The sequence below is a fragment of the Rattus rattus genome, chromosome 1, assembly GCF_011064425.1.
Source record: "Rattus rattus isolate New Zealand chromosome 1, Rrattus_CSIRO_v1, whole genome shotgun sequence".
NCBI classification, from domain to species: domain Eukaryota; kingdom Metazoa; phylum Chordata; class Mammalia; order Rodentia; family Muridae; genus Rattus; species Rattus rattus.
Window position 1 is genome coordinate 254,341,880 of NC_046154.1, and position 20,709 is coordinate 254,362,588.

General features: G+C 52.1%; 1 protein-coding gene across 1 annotated transcript in view; it reads right to left on the reverse strand.

The window, feature by feature from the left end:
* Kiaa0930 (KIAA0930 ortholog) overlaps positions 1-20,709 on the reverse strand; it is a 37,353-nt gene that overhangs the window by 11,934 nt on the left and 4,710 nt on the right. The window contains exon 2 of the mRNA XM_032918966.1: positions 873-1,024. Coding sequence (XP_032774857.1) covers positions 873-1,024 — 152 coding nt within the window. The remainder of the gene's footprint in view (positions 1-872; positions 1,025-20,709) is intronic.

The following is a 20,709-nucleotide window of genomic DNA, read 5'->3' on the forward strand; positions in this document are numbered from 1 at the left end:
ATAGCCCCTCCACAGAGCATCTCCCGCTCTCGCACCTGTCACTCGGGCCCACGTACAGTCCAAAGCATCACCCACTTCTCCAGGTTCTCTCTGGCCAGTGGTCCATGAGCTCCTGCTGGCCCCTCCCACGCCAGCCTGGGAAGGAAAGCACCAAAGGCTTCCTTTGCAGCAAGCACCCAGGTGTGTCCACTCGTAACAAATGCTTTCTGTCGATGCGCGCTGTACGGCAGGAAAGGGCTCCCAGGACTCACGTGTGTGAGCCATACCTAGTCTCAGGGCTCTCGGGGTGCTGGGAAACAGACAGACTAAGTCCTATTCAGGTCTCACGGCTGACCACTCTTTGTCCTTGAAGACAAACATGTTTAACACGTGGGCTACTGAAACATTCTATAAACCACTAAATCCCGTGAAGAGAAGAGCACATGCGAGAATCTGTCTCGAGAGCGCCACACCACCCCATGAGGCACCTGGGTGACTCGCTTCGCCTCATCCGGTTCCTCCATCTGTCTAGCTGCCCAGATGCTGCAGTTCAGGAGGCCAAGCCCTGAGCGATTCCCTAGTTTACCGTAAGAACCAGAGAAAGGCAACCCCAGCACCAGGACCACCATCCAGTCACGGCCCTGCCCACTCCAGAGAATGCCCTGGACTCGGGACTCACAGCCCTGAGCCCCCATTCACTCACTCGCTCTGAGACGCTGGCCTCCCAAAGCCAAAGTCACTGCCTTTTGGGGTCATAGCAAAAGCAAACAACTGTGCTGGCTGCTCATTAACGGTTCCCCTGCAGCCGGAGTGCTGCAGTGGGGAAGGGGGCCTGCTGGAGGTTCAGGGCACAGGTGTGGTATGGGATTGTGGGGCGGTGAGGGATTACCCACCTTCCTCCCGTCCGCAGTGCTCTCACTGCCTGTGTAGGCTCGCTTCCTGCGCACGTAGAACAGCATGTCGTCCTGCCTGGGGGCCAGTTTCTCCATGAAGTAGGTCGAAAACATCCATGTCCAGAAGACGATGCGGTCATCCTTGAAGCAACCTACAGGAGGGGGCCGGAGGAGTGAGAAGGGGCCCCGTTGGCCCTGGCTCTGACCTTGGCCAAACCTGGTCCTCCCCACCTGCATTTCTGGTCAGAGATCTGACAAGGATGGGATGCGCTGTCCCTTCTCCCTTGGTGCCTCCCGCCCCCACCCACGGGCATCACAGAGCCTGGGGATGCCTCCCCAGAGTAGGACTCCACCCAGCGGCAGCCTGAGAGCCAGCTGACTTCAGCCAGTAGATGAATCAGCAGCTCCTGGGGAAAAGGAAAATCTAGGAGCTGTGAAGACGTCACTGGCTGGCTGGCTAGCTGCAAGGAGAAAGGCTTTGCTGGGGAAATCTTCACCGGCAGACATCCCTAGCCCTCCCCCTCAGGCTGCGGCAATCCCAAGGAGAAGCCGACTTAAAGGGCCAGCAGGCGCATCTTAGCTGCGGGCAGGAAGGCCCTGAGAGGGTGCCAGATTGATTCCCGTTTGATTGCTTCTGCTTTTTATTTAAAATGGTATTTCTGTGTGATAAATGAAATGTGAAATCGTTTTCCGAACCAGAAAGAAGAAGAAGAAAAAAAAAAAAAAAAAAACAAAAACTGCTCGTTTCTGTCCTCTGGGTTTCCTCTTCAGAGGACAGGTGGCTAAGCCCCTAAGCCACAGGCTCCTTTCGCTACAGGAAGATGAACGGCTCCCAGCTGGAATAGCCAGTGTCTAGCACAGAGCAGGTCAACAAACACGGGACTTCCTCCCCAGCCCCTCACCTGTCTAGATCAGTGGTTCTTAATGTGGGTCACAACCCTTTTGGGGGTCGAATAACCCTTTCCCAAGGGTCTCCTAAGACCACTGGAAAACATGGATACTGACATTATGATTTATAACAGCAAATTACAGTTATGAAATAGCAACAAGAATAATGTTATAGTTGGGGTCGCCACAGCTTGAGGAACCCCTGCCCTAGATGGATCAAACAGTCATCACCCTATGCTGCTCAACTCCTTAAACCCCTGAGTTTCCTTCTTTCCCCATTTCCCAGGAACCATGGAGACCTAGTCCTAGGGCCTTGCTCCTGAAGGGAAGGTCTGCCTTGTACGACACCCTCCGCCAGTGGCCAGACCAGAGGCTGATGGCAAGCAGAAGGCGCCAGGCACACCAGAGCCTGTGCCCTCTGACCGCAGTGTGTGGTCACCCCTTCCTGGGGCGGGGGAGGGGGTGTGAGCACACCTTGCCAGCCTCCAGTGAAGGTGGGGGCAGGCTCACAGCACAGAGTAGGCACACCCACTGGCACTGGAACTCCCTGCCTCCCTTTTGCATCCTGCAATGCCTAACTATGTACACATTGGGAGATGAAGCAGGAACTGACCAGCAGGGGCCTGTGACTTTAGTCCTAGACATGTCGCAGCCATGTCAGTCACAGAGGAAAGCACTGTCCTTCCTCTTAAATACAGATGGCTGTGGGACTTGAGTGCTGAGACTGGAGGCTAAGCACTTGCTGAGCACAGGCAAGATCAGGGGCTCCATCCCCAGGACCATAAGGGCACCTGACAGTGCCTTCTAGGGCACCCAGGCAACTCAAACCATCAACAAACAATGACACTGACCTTACCCACAAATCCGTTAGGCAGATCTGTGGACTGCTCCAGTAAATCCTGTCACTCAAATGTCAGAAGAGGCTCAAGGATGTGCTCAGAGTCCCAGAGCCGGACACTGATCTGCCAGACGGCCACACTCAGGCCTTGGGAAACCTGTGCTCAACAACTTGTTGAAAAGGAACCAGTCACAGATGCCAAGTGGGCAGGCTGCTGGCAGGTCCAGGGCACCAGGAGCGGAAGCTGGGAAGGCCTTATTCAGGGAGGGGCTGGCAGGGACTACCACGTACTACAACAGGGGAGCTCGAGCGACTTCTCTTTCAGAGGACTGGGGTTTGATTTGTGGACCCACATAAATCAGCTAATGATTGCCTCTTCCTCCAGCTCCAGACCTAGCACACCCTCTTCTGGCCCCTGTGGGAACCTGCATCTCCATGCGTGCGTACACACACACACACACACACACACACACACACACACACACACACACCTGAAAATCTTTAACCCTAGCCCTTATTTATGATGTGGGGGTCTCTGGGTCCCTTCTTCTACCCTTTGGTATCACCTTTTTCTTAACATTTACTTATGCGTGTGCATGTTTATGAGCATGTGTACATCATGCTGTGGTACATGTGTGGGAGTCTGCTCTCTTCCCTCATCTGTGGGCCACAGGGGTGGGGGAGGGTACCACTCAGGCCATCAGCACTGTCCTGACCCACTAAGCCTCCTCCCTGCCCTACTTGTCTCTATAATCGGGGATCCTCCTATCTCGCCCCTCAAGTGCTGGGGATTAGACCGTGAGCCAGCATGCCTGGCCTAAATGGTAGCTTTACTTTATTCTATGTGTTTGGATGTTCCTCCTGCATGTATATCTGGATACCACATGGGTGCCTGGTGCCCAGAGAAGACAGACAGGGTATCACATCCCTTGGACTAAAGTTACAGCCCCATCTATGAACCACCACAGGGGTTCTGGGAATAGAACTCAGGTCCTCTGAAAGCGCTGTGTGTTCTTACTGGTTGAACCATCTATCCAGGCTCCCAAATGGTATTTTTCAAGGAACAAATTTGCCTTCCTAAAAATTTCATATGCTTATAAAGCTGTCTTCACTCACTCCTGCCTGCCTACATTCAACTAGAAAATGAGGTGACTGTCCACAGAAAGACTAGTACACACGTTTACCGGGGGGTTTTTCCCTAAGAGCCCCAAAGTGGAAGCCAGGAAAGTAGACACAATCAGCCAAGCCGGCCAATGACTTCCACTCCCCAGAGCACCACAGAAGGATCAGAAGGAATCAGAATTACCACGTACACAAGTCAGGCTCACAAGACTAAATTTTGTGTGATCAAATTCACATGACATTTCAGAAAAAGAAAAAAAGAGTGAAGGCAGATGATGCTGGTGACACTGGGTGTGACAGTGATACTTGTGACCTGAGAGTTCAAGGCCATTTTACCTTACCTCAAAAAAACAAACAAACAAACAAACAAAAACAAACAAACAAAAAAAAACAAAAAACAAAAACAATAAAAACAAAGCAGAGGTGGTTGTCTTAAAAATAAAGCGATGGAGGGGTTGGGATTTGGCTCAGTGGTAGAGCGCTTGCCTAGGGAAGCGCAAGGCCCTGGGTTCGGTCCCCAGCTCCAAAAAAAAAAAAAAAAAAAAAAAAAAAGAACCAAAAAAAATAAAGCGATGGGGATGGACGGATGGCTCAGCAGGTAAAAAGCTCTGCTGATCTTGCCGAGACCCTGGGTTCGGTTCCCAGCAGCCACCTAGCAGCTCACCACCATCTGTAAGTCCACTCCAAGGGACCCAGAGCCCACCGTGGGGATCTAGCCTCTTTGGGCACTGCACACATGGCACTGCACACATATGGTGCACTTACATACATGCAGGCAGAATACTCATACAGGGAAAAAACGAATAAACCTAAAATAACAAAGCAAACCAAAAGGGGCAACAGAAACAGACTATGCTCTGTGTCGCTAATAACGCAAATAATTGAACAACTTTCAGGAGGTTGGGAGTTCTCCGTAATTACCGCCAATAATTAGGTAAATTACGGTATGTGTACAATAATTAGGTAGATTACGGTATGTGTACTACACCGAATGTCTGCAGACTATTTGATTATTAGTCTACGCAAAGTTCTAGGAACCAAACCCAGGGGCCTCATTTGTGCTAAGCAAGCATTCTATTTCTGAGCCACAGCCACAGTCACTCCACCTTGTAACAAACAAACACCGGAACGTGGGCCATGCAGCCCTGGGTAAAAAGGCCAAACTCCATTGAAGTCTTGCTGACTGCACCACAAACCACAGGGAAACAGGAGAAGCAGAGACAGAACAGTGGGGCAGTGACTTTCACAGGCTGCTGGTCACCCCTGGCCAGCACTGGCCAGCCCCTCCACCTCTCTTCCTTCTCCACAAACTACCTTTTGCCATAATCTATGGCTTGGTGTCACAAACCTAATAAGCATGTGGGGAGAGGGAGAGAGGCCTCTCCACAGGGAAGGAAAGACAGACACAGAGATGTTTTCCATGCCCACAGCTGGGCAGGCCAGGTCTGGCACAGAATTTCTAACTCCTGGGGACACAGAGCGATGCAGGCATTGAAATCCTACAACATGGGTCCTTGTCCCAACTGTTCCACACACAGACTGTTCCTGTAACCTCCTGCATTCCCAGAACCATGGCGAGGTCTGGGGTACAATTCCTTACTAGACTGTGATGCGCCCACTGCATGGGGCAAAAGGAAGAACTTGCATGCAGCTGCCCTGTGTGCCTCTCTGGACAGCCAGAATGAAGTCACTGGGTCACAGCCTCCCAGTGTCCTTTGGTCTTGTGGTACAGTAGCTGAACGAACACAGGAGGCAGCTGACTCTTATGGCCTGCTGTTTCTTTCTGCCATAGGTAAGCCCGTCTCCCTTCTTTCCCCAAGCTTGTCCAGCAAGAAATCCCGAGTCAAAGCCCGGTAGCTGTCAGTCTAGCACAGATCGTTCTAGTTCCCAGCTCCTCATTTGCTTTTGACCTGCAGTCACAGGTAGGTTTCAGGGAGTTCAGGAAGCCCAAGCCTCAGGGTGGCAGACACAGCCTGCAGCTGAGCCACTCTCAGGAGCAGCACCACGGACAGCTCCCAGTCGCCAGGCTCCAGCCTCCACACTGGAGCCTGAGGAGCAGCAATGTGTCAGTTTTCCTTGCTCCTGGGGACATACAGGGGCAGGCAAAGACCAGGAGAGTGACTCAGGTTACATTGCCACCAAGCAATCAATTCACAACCTGTTTGATGATGAGTTCTGTCTAAGGCATTTTATTCGATGAGTGGCTCACTAATAATATCAGAAGCGTTCAAGCCCAAACATAGCCCTGAGAACCTAACCTCCTGACCTAGGAGGGAATTCTGAGATCTGTCCGTGATGCTGTGGACACCAGCATTCCCTCAGACAGCTTTGTCCTTTACCATGTGAGGACACAGAAGCCGAGCGTCTGCCACCCTGTTCACTCCTAGCTGAGAATCTGTCAGGTGATGGTTTTCACCATTTTGCAATGTCTGCCATGGTGAAGGCAACGATGTGGGGCAGCAAGCATCAGACTCACTGAATGGAACCCACAGATAACTAGGTAGGAGCAGAGCTGGAGAGGAAATGAGGCAATAAGCTAATGTAATAAGGGATGGGCAGCAAACTTGCTTGCCTTGATTGTATCTGGAGGCGTATAATTCCGCCAGCCAGGCAGGACGACCCTGCTAACAGCCCAGGAAAAGCAGTCTGTCTCAGGATAACTATGTCAGTATTTCTACATTGCACATCTCCCCCATTTGTCCAGACAGCCAGACCTTGGAGCTTCTGTCTCTGAGGAGCGTGCTCAAAGTCTAAGTTGGGGCCATGCACCTGAATAAGCAAGGATTTCCGTTCAGAACCAGTTCCCTTCTGCACATTAGCCAGAACAGGTCACTTGCAGAGTTCTCTTTAACCTCTGTGTGCTTGATTTCTCACTGGGAAGGCATAAAATATTATAACGTATTAGTCAGCTCCAAATAGGGCTGCGGGCCAGTTGTTCTCCTTGCCCAGCAACCTCTGATTCTCCTGAACTGATGGGTCCTCTACAGGTGGGGAGAGGGCGCACACTGGGGTGAGCACCAGGCCTGGCCTCTCTGACCCTTGTGTTCTCTGCCTCACTGTGCGTCTGAGAGATGGTCCTGCCAACTCCATCCTGGGTTCAGGCTTCATCTTTTTTTTTTTTTTTTTTTTTTTTTAGGAGCTGGGGACCAAACCCAGGGCCTTGCGCTTTCTAGGCAAGTGCTCTACCACTGAGCTAAATCCCCAACCCCTCAGGTTTCATCTTAAAGCTGGAGTTAACCACCAAGCCTGCACCTAGCACTGGTCTCCAGGTCACTCCCTAACAACCACCAATCAGGAGAAAAGCAGAACTTACGGTTATAAAGTTTATGGTTTGGTTCTCAGCACCAGCCAATCATTTTAAAGGGTAACAAATTCCATAATAGCCCCCAATCGGGTGTGTGGTGAGCTAGAAAGCCCCTGGCTTGTTTCCTTCCCTCTACAAAAGCTTGCTTGAAACTGGGCCCAGGCTTCACCCTCCCGTCCTGTTGCCTCAGTGATGGTGGTGCTGCCCAAGCTCCAGCTTGAATAAAGACCCTAGCACGGCTGCGTTGGAATCGGCTCCTTGCTGGCCCTTTGGGGTTTGAGAGCGCTTCCGAACGGCACAACCCATCACTGTGGTGAAGTGACTGACAGAAGCAGCAGGTCCAGTGTGAGGATGAGAAGGGCAATGATGGCAGAGTGTGACCACTGTCACCTATTACCGCTTCAGAACCCCTTGTCAACCTCAGCACAGTGTGAAAACAGTTGTGTGTGTGTGTGTGTGTGTGTGTGTGTGTGTGTGTGTATGAGGGGGAGGGGCAGGGGAGGTAGAGATATCAAATTTAGGACAACACGCTATATCTATATCTATATATCTATATCTATATATACACACACACATATGTATATATATTTAGTCTGTTCCAGGGGATCTGACACACTCACACAGACATACATGCAGCCAAAACACTAATACACACACACACACACACACACACACACACCCATTGGTGTGTGGGAGTGAAGCAGAGCCTCTCCACAGAGCCCTGGTTGTTCTGGAATTTGCTATATAGACCAGATGGGCCTTGAACTCAGAGATCAGCTTGCTCCCTCCTCTCCAGTGAATAGGAATTTTACTGAGACAGAGTCTTATGTGGACCAGGCTGGCCTTCACATTGCTATGACTCGACGGAAATGACCTTGAACTCCCTCTACCTGGCAGGTGTGGGCAGGACAGGCAGGCGTCCAGCACCACATCTGTTTCACGCAGTGCTGGGAAGTCATGAAGCCATCTTAGGGCTTCACGCTCTCTACGTAACGCTACCAAATGAGCCGCACTCCCAGCCCTAAACCTGCCTCTTTTTTTTTTTTTTTCTCAACACAAGGCCTTAGAAATTGTGGTTTGATGGTAGACTGAAGAGCTGAAACTCAAACCCAGCCCCGCACAACTGAACCTGCTTTTTCCAGTATCCCCACGCAAAGAAACATGCACAGAGCCGGAGTCTTCTAGCACAGTGGTTCTCAACCATCCGAACACTGCGACCCTTTAATACAGTTCTTCATGTGGTGACCCCAAACATAAAATTATCTGTGTTGGTATTTCTCAACTGTAATTTTGCTATTGTTATGAATCATAATGTAAATATGTTTTCTGATGGTCTTAGGTGGCCTCGTTCAACCCCCAAAGGGGTTGCACCCCGGGGGTTGAGAACCACTGTTCTAGCTAATAACTCATGATCCTAAGAAGTCCCTGAGGTCACCTGGTGAGCAGCTGACTCTCCCCATCCACGGAGCCCTCAAGAACAGCTCTGCCCTCCCTGCTACTGCACCACATGGCAGCTCACGACTGTCTGTAACTACAGTTCCAGGGGACCTGACACACTCACACAGACGTACATGCAGTCAAAACACTAGTCCATGTTAAAAATAAAAATAAATACATCTTTTAAAAATCATCTTACATATTTTGAATTTTATATCTTAAGTATATCTGAAAAATAACCAAAAACTAGCTGGGCATGTTGCCTACATATGATCCCAACACTCGGGAGACTGAGGCAGGGGGATTGAGAGTTGGAGGCCAGTCTTGACTACACAGTAAGACTCCTTAACTTAAAAATCAAACAAAAGGAGATGGCTTAGTCAGTGAAGTGCTTGCCACAAATGCAGGACCCACATAAAAAGCCAGATATGGGGCTGGAGAGATGGCTCAGCGGTTAAGAGCACTGACTGCTCTTCCAGAGGACCTGAGCTCAAATCCCAGCAACCACATGGTGGCTCACAACCATCTGTAATGGGATCTGATGCCCTCTTCTGGTGTGTCTGAAGGCAGCTACAGTGTACTCACATAAATAAAAATAAATCTTTAAAAAAAAAAAAGCCAGTTGTGAGAGTGTTAAGTACTTGGTCCCGGCACTGGGAGGTGAGACAGGCTAATCCCTGGGGCTTGCTGGCCAGCTAGTCTGGCCAGATCAGCAAGCCTGGGACTCACTGAGAGACCCTGTCCCCAAAAATAAAGCAGAGGGTAACTAAGGAAAACATCCAGCATCAACCTTGAGCCTCCACACAGCACACACACGCAAAATAACAAGGGTGTGACATTTCACCAAGGGGCCAAGACATTTCGAGCAATTACACTTAGCAAATGCCAGAATTTAATGCTACTTAACTACTAGAAAATTGCTTACATCGGGACAGCCAGAACATAGAAACAGAACATATATAAATATGTTCATGGCAGTTTTTATTTGTTTGTAATGCCTAGGAAAGAGGAAAAAAATTCCAAATGTCCCCAGCAGCTCTGGAGCAGTAGTGTTGTGGCTCTCTCCTGTTTCCCAGTTTTCTGTCACGTGTTCATAAACAAATTAAGGCTTCCTAAATGCTGGGCGCCATGCGCCAGGCTAATCTTCCCTCCCGTCACAATTCCATCAGCAGGTTTGTTGTATTTACAGGCAGGGATGCTGCACAGGGAGAGGCTGCCCAGGGGCACACTTGGCCCCTGCAGGACTGGGAACCCAGCATCCACCCAGCAGCCAGCCTACATGGTGTGCAGCATCCCAAGTACCTGCACACCATGTACCAAGTGCTGGCAGATGGCACTCGTAGGGTGACGGGGACAAGGGCTGGACAGGCAGGCTGCACACCCTAGTCTAGCTGCCAGCAGCTCTCCAGCGAGGGGAGTTCAGCTCAGGGCTGAACTATATAAGCTAGGTAGGCAAAGAGTGGGCAGACGTAACTGGAGCTGCACTCAAGGCCACTACAGAGAAACCTGGGCAGGGACGACAGGGAAAGCCTAGTAGCCTAGCACAGCGAGGAACTGGAACTCGAGGGGCTGACCTCATGGGCACTCTGGCTGCTGGTTGGTGTTTACCCTCTGAGGATAAACCTCTAAACAGTTTGGTGAAGGGTGGGGGCACTGAGCCCGTGCCTCTCTGCTGAGGCATGTGCATGCTAACACCTGGCCTGGACCCAACTGTGGCTGCAAGGACAAGGTCCTCTCCAGAGTGCACCTGGTCAGCAATGGGCTCTGCTGGGTTCTGGATACCTTCCAACAGCAGAGATCAGGAGGTCGACCGTCTCTGACAAGAGTCCAAGGGTGGCCCTTGGTCCCGTGGGCAGGATGAATAGGCTTCTGTGGCCTCAATAGGCCTTTTATCATCTTGTGCCTGGGTACTGAGGGCCCTCCTTCCCTGGGGCACAAAGCACAAAGAAGCTGTCCCAGGAAGCCAGGCTGTCCTGATGAGGCCCAGGACGAAGAACTGGTCAGTCGGGTCCCACATGAGCAATCCCAAGGGAAGTGGAGTGTGGATGACTCGGATGGCCAAATCAGGCTGAGCTGGACCAGCATCTTCTTCAGGAAGTTCAGGTTCTCTCACCACATGGCCCACACACTCCAAACAGCACCCACAAATCTGCTCTGCACTCCCCAAATGCAGTAGCTAATCCTGACCCAGTCCCCTGACCAAATACCTCCACAGAGGCCGCACCTCTCTCAGCAGCAGTATTTGTTCCATGTGAGAGTAGCTGTGACCCGTGAGAGTAGCTGTGACCTGTGAGAGTAGTGATGTCCTTAGCTCCTGGGGTCTGTCTCCCCACTCATCCCCAACTCCACACTGCCTCTGAGAGGCAGCTCCTTTCCAGACATGCTAAGTAGTATCTGTACCCCAAGGCTAGATCCCTTTTGAGTGCCCACTCTGATCGTCACGGCATCTACCGGGGACTTTATTCACATGATGGGAACTGAGGCTCCAGGCCTGAGTCACCGACAGTCAGGCCTGCCACTGCTGCTTTGTGGCAGGATCAGAGCACTGCCACATGCATCTGCCCTCAAGGCCACACCGTCAGCCCTATGCTCCAGCCGTGTCATGGTGATTTCTTCCTATCTGAGGGTCCTTGCATCTTGCTGGACAGAGGTCACTGTAGGCAGTCAGCAAATGTGACATATGAACATATGGTGCATTCTCAGAGACACCACGGCAAACTTACACACGCAGCCCAAACCACCATCGGCAAGAATATGACAAAAATCCTCAGATCTTCGGGAACGCCTTTAGAGCCCGCTTCAGTTAGGAAGCAGGTGCTGATGTCCAGGCCGCCTAGCAAGGTCATGGCTGATGTCAGACTCTGCCGCCTGCCCCATGCCTGCGAGTGTGTGGGCTTCCTCTGGGGCAGCCTGCAGGATTCCAGTTCCCACAAAGCTGTGCTTTATGCTTTCCCTGCAGCAGCAATGCCACAAAATTACCCACATGACCAGCATGGCACGGCACCTGTCACATCACCGCCCACAGCCTGCCGCCATGCGCCATGATGCTCCCAGGACCATCTACAAACCGAGTGGTCTCTGGATGTAACCCCCCACTCCGAGATCACATCGAAAACTAGTTCCACAGCACTTCACAGGGCACTCTGCCCAATGGGCTCTGTGATCCAGCAACCCCAGCACCTCCGCCTCCCTAGGCTGGAGGTTATTTTTTCGGGACCTAGTCACTATTCCCCTCCTCTGGCTTCCACTCTGGTACCACAGAGCAGGAGGTGAGTCACAGACCCTCAGAAGCCCACCCTCCCCAGCCAGTGTAGCCACCCGCTGACAGGTGCAGCGGGCAGGAGCCAGGCTGGGGATGTGTGCTTCATTGTTCATTTATTTCTTCACCCTACTCTGTGCATGGCTCTGGCCAGGGTCCAGGCATCCCAGCTCCATCCATGTAGCTGTATCTTGTCTACACTGCGCCCAGCACCAGCTTGCTGCAGGCTCTGGAAGCCCAAGTACGCTAAGCTTTTCCCATGTGGTCAGATACGGAACCGTCACACAAAAGGACTCGGTACACGTCCAGATCCAGGCAGCCCCCAAGTGCTCTCCAGACCCAGGCCTTTCCCTAACTTCAGTCACCTAGGCCCCCATTTTAGGAGGAAAACAAACCCAATCGCACCTTTCCCACTGTCAGGTGGTCCTTGCAGGCTCCTCATCCCCCACTCAGCCCACAGCAAGCGACTTCCTCCCCCTGGAATGGCCACTCCATCGCCAACTCTCTCAGATCCCTCTTCTCTCACTTCTGGGACTATCCACCCTCTGAAACCAGGAGCTGGGTACTTCCTTGTGTACCAATCCAGCAGAGGGCCACCCAGGAAAGAACAGGGCAACAGAGGCCCCTCTGATACAGACATGTCCAAGTGTGAGGATGGACAGGCCACAGCTCCAAGTCCAGGAGAGTTAGGTCCCTGCCTATGGCTGCTATGAAGAGTCTGAGCAACTGTCCCAACCCCCCTAAGTCCACTCCTTGTGCCAACAGGGGTTACACTCCCTGCAGAAAGACGCAGAGAAACTCTGTCTGAGGGAGAAAGAAAAGAGGGGACACATAACAGGTTTCAAACAGATGTCCTAGTACTTCAGCAGAATGTACAGGTCAAGGAGAGGTCTGTACTGCTCAGAGCACTCCAGCGAGCTCAGGGAACTCTCCTGAGTGCACACAGGCTCCCCTGACACAGCCTTGGATGAGGATGACATCAGCTGATCACAGCTGCAGCACCAGCTGAGGCTGATTCATCCCACCAGGCTCCCTGTGGGGAGAGGACTCCCAGGAGAACTGCGGGGAGGGTAGGAATACTCTGGAATCCCAGCCCACCTCCCTGCCTGGCAGAATCAGGATCTCCTGAGTCAGCAGCACAAGCAGGCCAACCATGGCTCTCTCTGCCTGAGGCTCCAAATGTGGAGCCCCAGCTCTCTCAGGATGGCAAGACAGCGGACCCCAGCTCTCTCAGGATGGCAAGACAGCGGACCCCAGCTCTCTCCGGATGGCAAGACAGCGGACCCCAGCTCTCTCAGGATGGCAAGACAGCGGACCCCAGCTCTCTCAGGATGGCAAGACAGCGGACCCCAGCTCTCTCAGGATGGCAAGACAGCGGACTCAGTTCCGCGGTGCAGAGGATGGAAGTGTGCCTCTCATCTGTCTTCCTTCATGTCTGCTGTCCCTGAACCCAAGCACACACATGGCATTACTGATGGCTCCAGAGGCAGTGGCAGTGGCAGCAGCACACACCTTAATGCCAGCACTCAGGAGACAGGCAGGGAGGCAGGCAGTCTGTCTCTAAGTTTGAGGCCAGCCTGGTCTATGTAGAGAAACCCTGACTGAGGGGAAAGGGAGAGGAAGGGAGGGAAGGAGGCAGGGAGAGAGACACAGAGAGAGAGACAAAGAGAAACAGGTTTCAAACACATGCCTTAGTACTTCAGCTGTTGTGGCCTGCTCCTCATTTGCAAAGAGGAAGCTCAGAGTTGAGGGGAAGAAACTAACCCCAGTCCCACGGTCCCCATAGTCTCCACAGGCTCTTGTCTACCCCTCATTCCCTGAAGGTAGGCAGTAGTAGTCCGTCTCAAAGAAATCCCTTTTCCTGTGGCTGTATTCAGAAGGCTACCTCGCTCAAAGCCCAGCTCCCCAAGACCTGACACCTCTCTACTCAAGAGGCCTCTTTCACCAGCTCAACACCAATACAGTCCCACATCCCTCACTCTGAGCTCTGTGGGAGTGAGCACCGTACTGCACTGTCCGCTGAGCTGGCAAGGAAGGGGCACAGTCGAGCTGACATGACACTGGAAGGGGCGGGGCATGGGTGGGTGGGGAGGGCCCAGGAGCCTGGTGGCAGGAATCTTGCCCTTGGCGACAGAAGGAGGTCAATTTTTGCAGTATCAGGAAAAGGCCACAGAAGGGCCTTAAGCTGAGGATGTTCAACAGACAGATCTGGGTAGAAGGAGATCAGAGTGACGGGTCCCAGGAACCCCAAGTCATGAAGAGGAGAGGGGATCACTACGAGTCTTAGGCTCACTGCCCTGTAGGCCTCAAGACGTCATTAAAGGTGACACCAGCAGAGCTGGCAGGTGTCTACTGTGGGCCAGGCAGACGGAGACAGTAACATCACAGAAGCTTGAATCACTGAGTGTACGTGGGGCAAGGAGGGCCACCTCCGGGCTTGCGGACATACAGAGGGTGTTGTGAGACCTCTCCCTAGAGAAGAGGAAACAAATGTCTACCCCTTCCTTATAAGGCCCCAAGACAAACCCAAGGACGATTCCACCAGAGTCCAGCTTGAGGACCCAATGAGTCTACTGGACTTGCCTACAAAGCATAGGTTCCCCCAAAGGAACCTCGCCATCATGGCTGACTTCTCCATTGCTGCACAGACGGAACCCCTCCCTTGACTTCCCACACTCTATACTCCAGCACTTCCCAAGACCAAGAGACCATTTTACTGACATCAATTCAGACTTTTGTCCAACTGCCTTTCCCTAAGACTATTATATGCTTTATTTGTTTGAGACTGGGTCTCACTCTGTAGCCCAGGCTGGCCTCACACTTGCAGTATCCTTCTGTCTCAGCCTCTCGACTGTTGAGATTACAGGTGTGAGCCCCCACACTGTACCACGAACCAACTTAGCATGAAACAGACAGCTTTAGCCCATCACCTTGAGGGGGGGCTCCAAGTCACATGAAACGCACCCCCAATGAGCCTGTGTGCTTTTCTTGCGTTAACCTGCTTCCAACACTGGGATCTCATACAATATTCCTGAGATGAGAGAACACTGTTCATTGACTACATCAATAGAGAGTAGTCAATGACATCTGGGGATGTCAGGGCAGGTCCCACAATGGCATGGACAGGACACAGGGCAGTGGAAAGAAACCACAGGTGTGAAAGTCCACCCTCTGTTCTCCTGCTCAGGCCCCTCCCTCTCCACGTTCTTGGAGGCAGAGGGAATCACAGTTCTGCTCAGCAACTATGAGTTGCACGCACAAGGCAGGCGGCAGCAAGAGCCACGCAGGCAGATAGGCACTGGAGGGCGGGGTCATGTATGGCTCTGTAGGTAGAGCAAGTGTTTGCCTGGCATGCGTAAAGCCTTGGGTTGCACCCTGGCAACATATAGAACCCAGGGTGAGAGGTCATAGCTGTCATCCCAGCCCTCCAGAGGTAGAGAATGATCACAAGCCCAAAGTCATCCTCAGCCACAGAGTGAGTTTGAGACGAGCCTGGGCTACATTAAAAGCCTGTCTGAAAAATAAACAAGCAAAAAGATGTGGGCTAGATGGGCAGGAACTGTAGAAGGTGAGACTCTCACGGGCACAAAGGGCTCTTGGGCTGCTGTTGCAAAGATACCTATGAAGGATGCTTTAGGAAGAAGGCAGGAGCCCAGGCCAAAGCCACCTCAGTCACAGCGTCTATCACTGAACTTCTGTGCCGTCAACTACAGTAACAGCAAGTCTGGGGTGAGCACAGGTGCACGCAGGTGAGGCCCTGGGCAAAGGTTAGGCTTTTCCTACAGTCTACAGTCTCCGGCTGTTGAGAGAAGAGAGCAAGCTTTGGGTTCTCCTTTCAGCCAAGTGTGGAAAGTACTGTGTACCTTCAAAGCCCACCCAAACATTCGGGTTCCCAGCAGCTGAAAAGCACCACCTCTCAGCAAAGATAAAGACCTGCTCCCCCTTCCAGCCCCTGCCACGTTCCAAGCAGACACCAGTCACTCGGCCGCAGCATTAAACAGCATCTTAAAGCCTCAAGGCCGAGTGCAGTGGCTCACGCCTATAATCAACCAGTCCTGGGCAGGATGAGGTAGGCGGACTGCCATAAGATCAAGGGCAGCCTGCTCTACATAAATACCACAGCCCCTGCTCAGGTAAGCGGACAGATCCTAAAGCCAACTCACGATCTGTGTCATCCGTTGCCAGGTAAGGTTTGGAGCTGAGGAGCCGGCTCGGTCAGAAAAGTGCTCTCTACGCAGCATCAAGTGCTGAGCTTCAGCCTGGGGGGTGGCTCACGGCTTTAATCCCAGCACCCTGGAGGCAGAGGCAGGTGGGATCTCTACAAGTTCGAGGCCAGCCTGGTCTTCAGACTGAGTTCTATGGCAGCCAGGGCTACAAAGAGAAACCCTGTCTTGAAAAAAATAAATAAGTAAATAAATAAATGAGAAAGAATTAAAGAAAGAACTAAAGAAAGAACGAATGAAAGAAAGAACAAAACAATGAAAGAAAGAGAGAAAGAAAGAAAGAAAGAAAGAAAGAAAGAAAGAAAGGAAGAAGAGGAGAAGAAAATTTCATCCAAAACACCCAAGTAAAAGCTTGACGTAGAAGGTTCTGATCCCAGTGGTAAAGAAAGACACAGGAAAATCCCTGGAGCCCACTGGCCGGCCAATCCGGCCTCGTGTCTTATAGACCCGAGCTCCAGGTTTAGTAAGGGAACTGTCTCAAAAACTAAGATGGAGAGTGACTGGAGAGGACACCTCCAATTGACCCCTGACCTTCACAGGCATCCATGCTCACGTATGCACAACCACACAAACACATATCCACACAAAAGAGGACTGAGCAGGAAGAGGACGCCGCAGTGAGCTAATGGGTCGGTTCTGTAAGCATGGACTATGCAGGGGGTCCTCCACTGGCTAGGCAACTCCAAACCTATAAGTCTAACAAGGCTCCCCCCAACCCCAGTGTCTGCGTACCCCAGGGACAGCTGGCGGACAGCATCCAGCTGATGCATCCCTGCTTCACTCGGCCTCATAGAATCCTGGAGCTCCTTCTATGTCTACACCGTGGTCCTTATTTGCCCATGTGTAAAGCAAGGGAACTTCACCTGCCACCAATGGGCCTCGGTCTCCTCACCTGCCCCATGGGATCCAGGAGGGAGTAGTTAGGGCCAGCTATTTCTGCTCTTGCTAGCTCTCATGGCCACATCCTGTATGATCCAGTCGAGATCCCCTTAGGGTCTCCTGTACCTGTCGCATCACCCCTGCTGGGGTCAAGGCGAGGCTGTCTGTATCTGGAGATCTTCCTGCTGCATACCAGATCTCCAGAACATTCTGCTATCTGGCTCAAACTAGGAGCCCAGGAGCATGTCTGCAAGGTCATCCCTCGTGAGCTCCACCTGGAGCTAACCCATCCAACCCTGACGGGACAGGAGGCCCAAGAGGGGGCCTCTAGATTGCCTGTCCCTCAGAATGGTGGCAGCCAGGAAGAGGAGTGAGGAAAGACCACTTATGGAAGGAAGGGGGATGACAAGTATGTAAGGGCAGCATCATAGACGTCTGTCCACCTCTGAGCCTCAGTGGCAAGTGGCCCCATCTATGAAGTGGGGAAGGGGTTGGTAGCTGGACAGATCAGGAGGCACCAACCCTGAGTATTGTCCTGATCACGCAGGAAACATGCTAACAGCAGAGACTCCAGGGCCCATGGAATAAAGTCATGCCTCAGGGGAAGGAGGGTAGTGGGCACATTGGGTTTAAAGTTCCCAGAGAGGGAGGAATATAGCTCAGTGATGAGACATTTGCCTAACACACACAGTGCCTTGGGTTCCATTAAACAAACACACACACACACACACACACACACACACACACACACACACACACACACAAAATGTTCCCAGTAGTGTCTCCCGTGCAAAGGTGAGCTGACACAGTGGGCAGGGAACCCAGGGCAGTGTGGCAATAAGTAGGTAAACTGAGGCAGGGAGGCAGACTGGGGAGCTGGGGCTGAGTCAGTACCACCACTGGATTAAGAGCCCAGTACCTCGGCCCAGCCCATCATGAGCCCACACTATGTGCTTAGCACAGAAGCCAGTTGGTCTGTAGAGGAAGGGTTCCTGGTAAGAAGACACAGGTATGAGTCCAGGGGCAGGGACACTTGGAATGCTCAGGAAGATATATCTAGTCAGAACATGGCCGAGGAGCCTTTCAAATCCACCGTGAAACAGCCCTGCAGCCGACCCTCAGTGTGTCTACCAGGGGACCTGGCAGCTTCTCCGACTGGGTTGATGACTCTGCCCCTTAGAAAGCTGAGTGCACGCAAACCCAAGATGACAACACACCACTCAATGCCATGGCCCATCCTTTGTTGCCAGCTTTCCTATAAAATGTGGAATGCATCCTACCTCTCAGGGAGCATGGAGGATGGAATGAGGCGTAGCTTCCAAGGCTGCCCACTTAGCTGCCTGGATGAGCTGTGAGAAGTGTAAGCAGGAGTAGAAGGGGTGGGCAGCTGCTGCTGGGTACTGGGGTGGCATGCAGTGCGGGAAGCGTCAGGTGGATGTGCGGGCATGGATGGGGAGCCAGCCTGGACAGTGCTCAGAGGTTCAGCTCCCAGACCTCACTGTCCTTAGCTGGGAACAAGGGGTTCTGGGCCTCCAGAAGCAGGAGGAAGCCTGAGATCCTCAGGCAAGGAGAGCTCAGGTAGCAGACAGACTGAAGACTCACAGACCAACGAGGTGCCTTGGCCACACCCCCTCTCAGTGCGGGCAGCTTCTCAGGCTCCTCCCACACACCTCAGCTCACCTTCCTTTCTGCTTTGTGCCAATGGTTTAAACCATTTTCCTATGAGTCTGGTGAGCGTCTGTCCTCTAGCTATGGCCCTCAGACTCTAAGAATGGCCTCCCAGGCTGCTAGGATCGATACAGACACCTATTCGTGAAGCTCGGCTAAGTGACTAACAATATGAAACTAATCAGGTAAGTTATGGCCCAGCCATTCAACTGTTGTTGAGTTTTTAAATTTAAAATATTTGGAGTTTGAACAATGGGGAATATGTTTCAGGGATGTCAAATGAAGAATATGAATAAGAAATTTTCCATACAGAATTAAAGGCTTTGAAAAAATTGGAAGGTCAGGTGTCTCTGGGTACAGGAACTATGAGTAGTGCTGTATATGTATATTTTTTTAGACTGGGTCTCATAAATAGCCCAGGCTAGCCTAAAACTTGCTGGGTAGACTGGACCAGCCTCACTCACTCAAGAATGATCCTCCTGCCTCCAGAGTTCTGGGCTTACAGTTGCATTATAGTTCCATACCACTGCACCTAGCCAATTTTCTTTATCTTTTAAAAATAAAAAAAAAACTATTTTATTTGTTTATTTGTTTGACATGGAATCACTATGCAGCCCTGGTTGGTCTAGAATTCACAAAGATCTGCTTTCCTCTGCCTTCTGAGTGCCAGGATTAAATATGCTACCATGCCCAGAAAATTAGCTCTTTTAAATTGGCTAGATTCTTTGGTGGCTTGGAGGATGTTTTTTAACGAGTATCCTATGTGAGGCTTCTCTTCAGTAGCCTTGTGACTTAGCTGATACTCAGGAGCCTGACCAACTTGGTAAAGGAGACAGGGAGCCTCCGGGACAGAAGACAGAAAGCCAGAGGGTGGGAAATGGCTCGGCCAAGCCACAGAGCAAGGCAATATCTCATTCCCAGTGACACCAAGAAGCCTGGCTACAGCCGGCCCTGCAGCTGTGACCACAGCCTCGAGGGCCCAAGGCCCAGAGCCAGCAGGTACCCCTGAAGGCATGGGGTTTCCACCTCATGAGAGCCTCAAAGTTGCTCCGGTCCTAGGGACCAGCAGAAGCCAGAATCACGGGCCTTAAAATAGGCTCAGGAACCGAAAACGGCTCTGCTGCCTGCACAAAGACACTTCCTCCCACCATGCTGGCCCACAACCAGCTAACTGCCACTGGAGTGACGGGTTACTGTCATTCCAAGAGAGACTTTTCCCAGTGACTGCACAGCGGCCGGGACTTCAGAACAAGAAGCCGTCACAGTAGAGCCTTTTTCCTCAGCTCACCAGACCACTCCAAGTCTTGGGACCACTTCCCTCTCTTACCAACCCTATCTCTAGATCCTAAAATAAACCCCATGGGCAGATGTCCCAACAGACATCCTCACAGGGCTCAGCCTGTGCTGACCCAGGAGAGCTTAGGCTGAGCCCATGCACACGGTGGCTCATTTCCTACCTGCTGCTTTTCTATGCTTTTTCTACATAGAAGTGGTGCTTGGTCAGGGCCTCCATGGTCCTCCCTCTGGCCATACTTCCCACAGAATCCCCAGCCACGACTTCCTCCCAGGTATAGCTACCTAGAAAAACACCACAGGGGCAGCATATCCCAATTCAGAAAGCACCTGCCACACGGTGGGACAGGGACTCATGGCTGGCAGCAGTCCTTCCCTCCTTCACCTTCCTTGAGCCTTCTCCAGGTTGCCTCTCACTGGCCTCAGCTGGAATTGGCCGGGCCTCCAAGCTCTGTGACCTCAAGAGAGCCCATCTCTCTGAAGCACAACTTCTACCTTGTGAAGGGGGTGATGGTGGGGCCTCCCCCACAGGAGCCAAGGTACAGCAAATGCATCTGGCCTATGGCACACACACTGTGCGCAGACTTCTATGAGGTAACTCCTGCCTGGGCCCAAAGCCACCCTACACAACTCCCAGAGGCCAGACTTGGGAAGTACCAAATTCTCAAGACACCTGAGCCAAACCACTGTTCCAACCTCAATTCTCACAGCCCCCTCCAAGCTTCCCAGCACCTGCTCCTCCCACCAGCCACTCCCAGCCCCTTCCAGCCTCAGGTCTGCCCAAAGACCAATACAGTTCACAGACCTCTGCCCTGGGTAGCCTGGCAACTCTAGCTCTTGTCTGTGATCCTTTCTTTGGTCCACCTCAGCCAAGCAACGACGTGTGCCAACCTGGCAGAGCTGCTGGCATTCTAAGGACAGGTCTG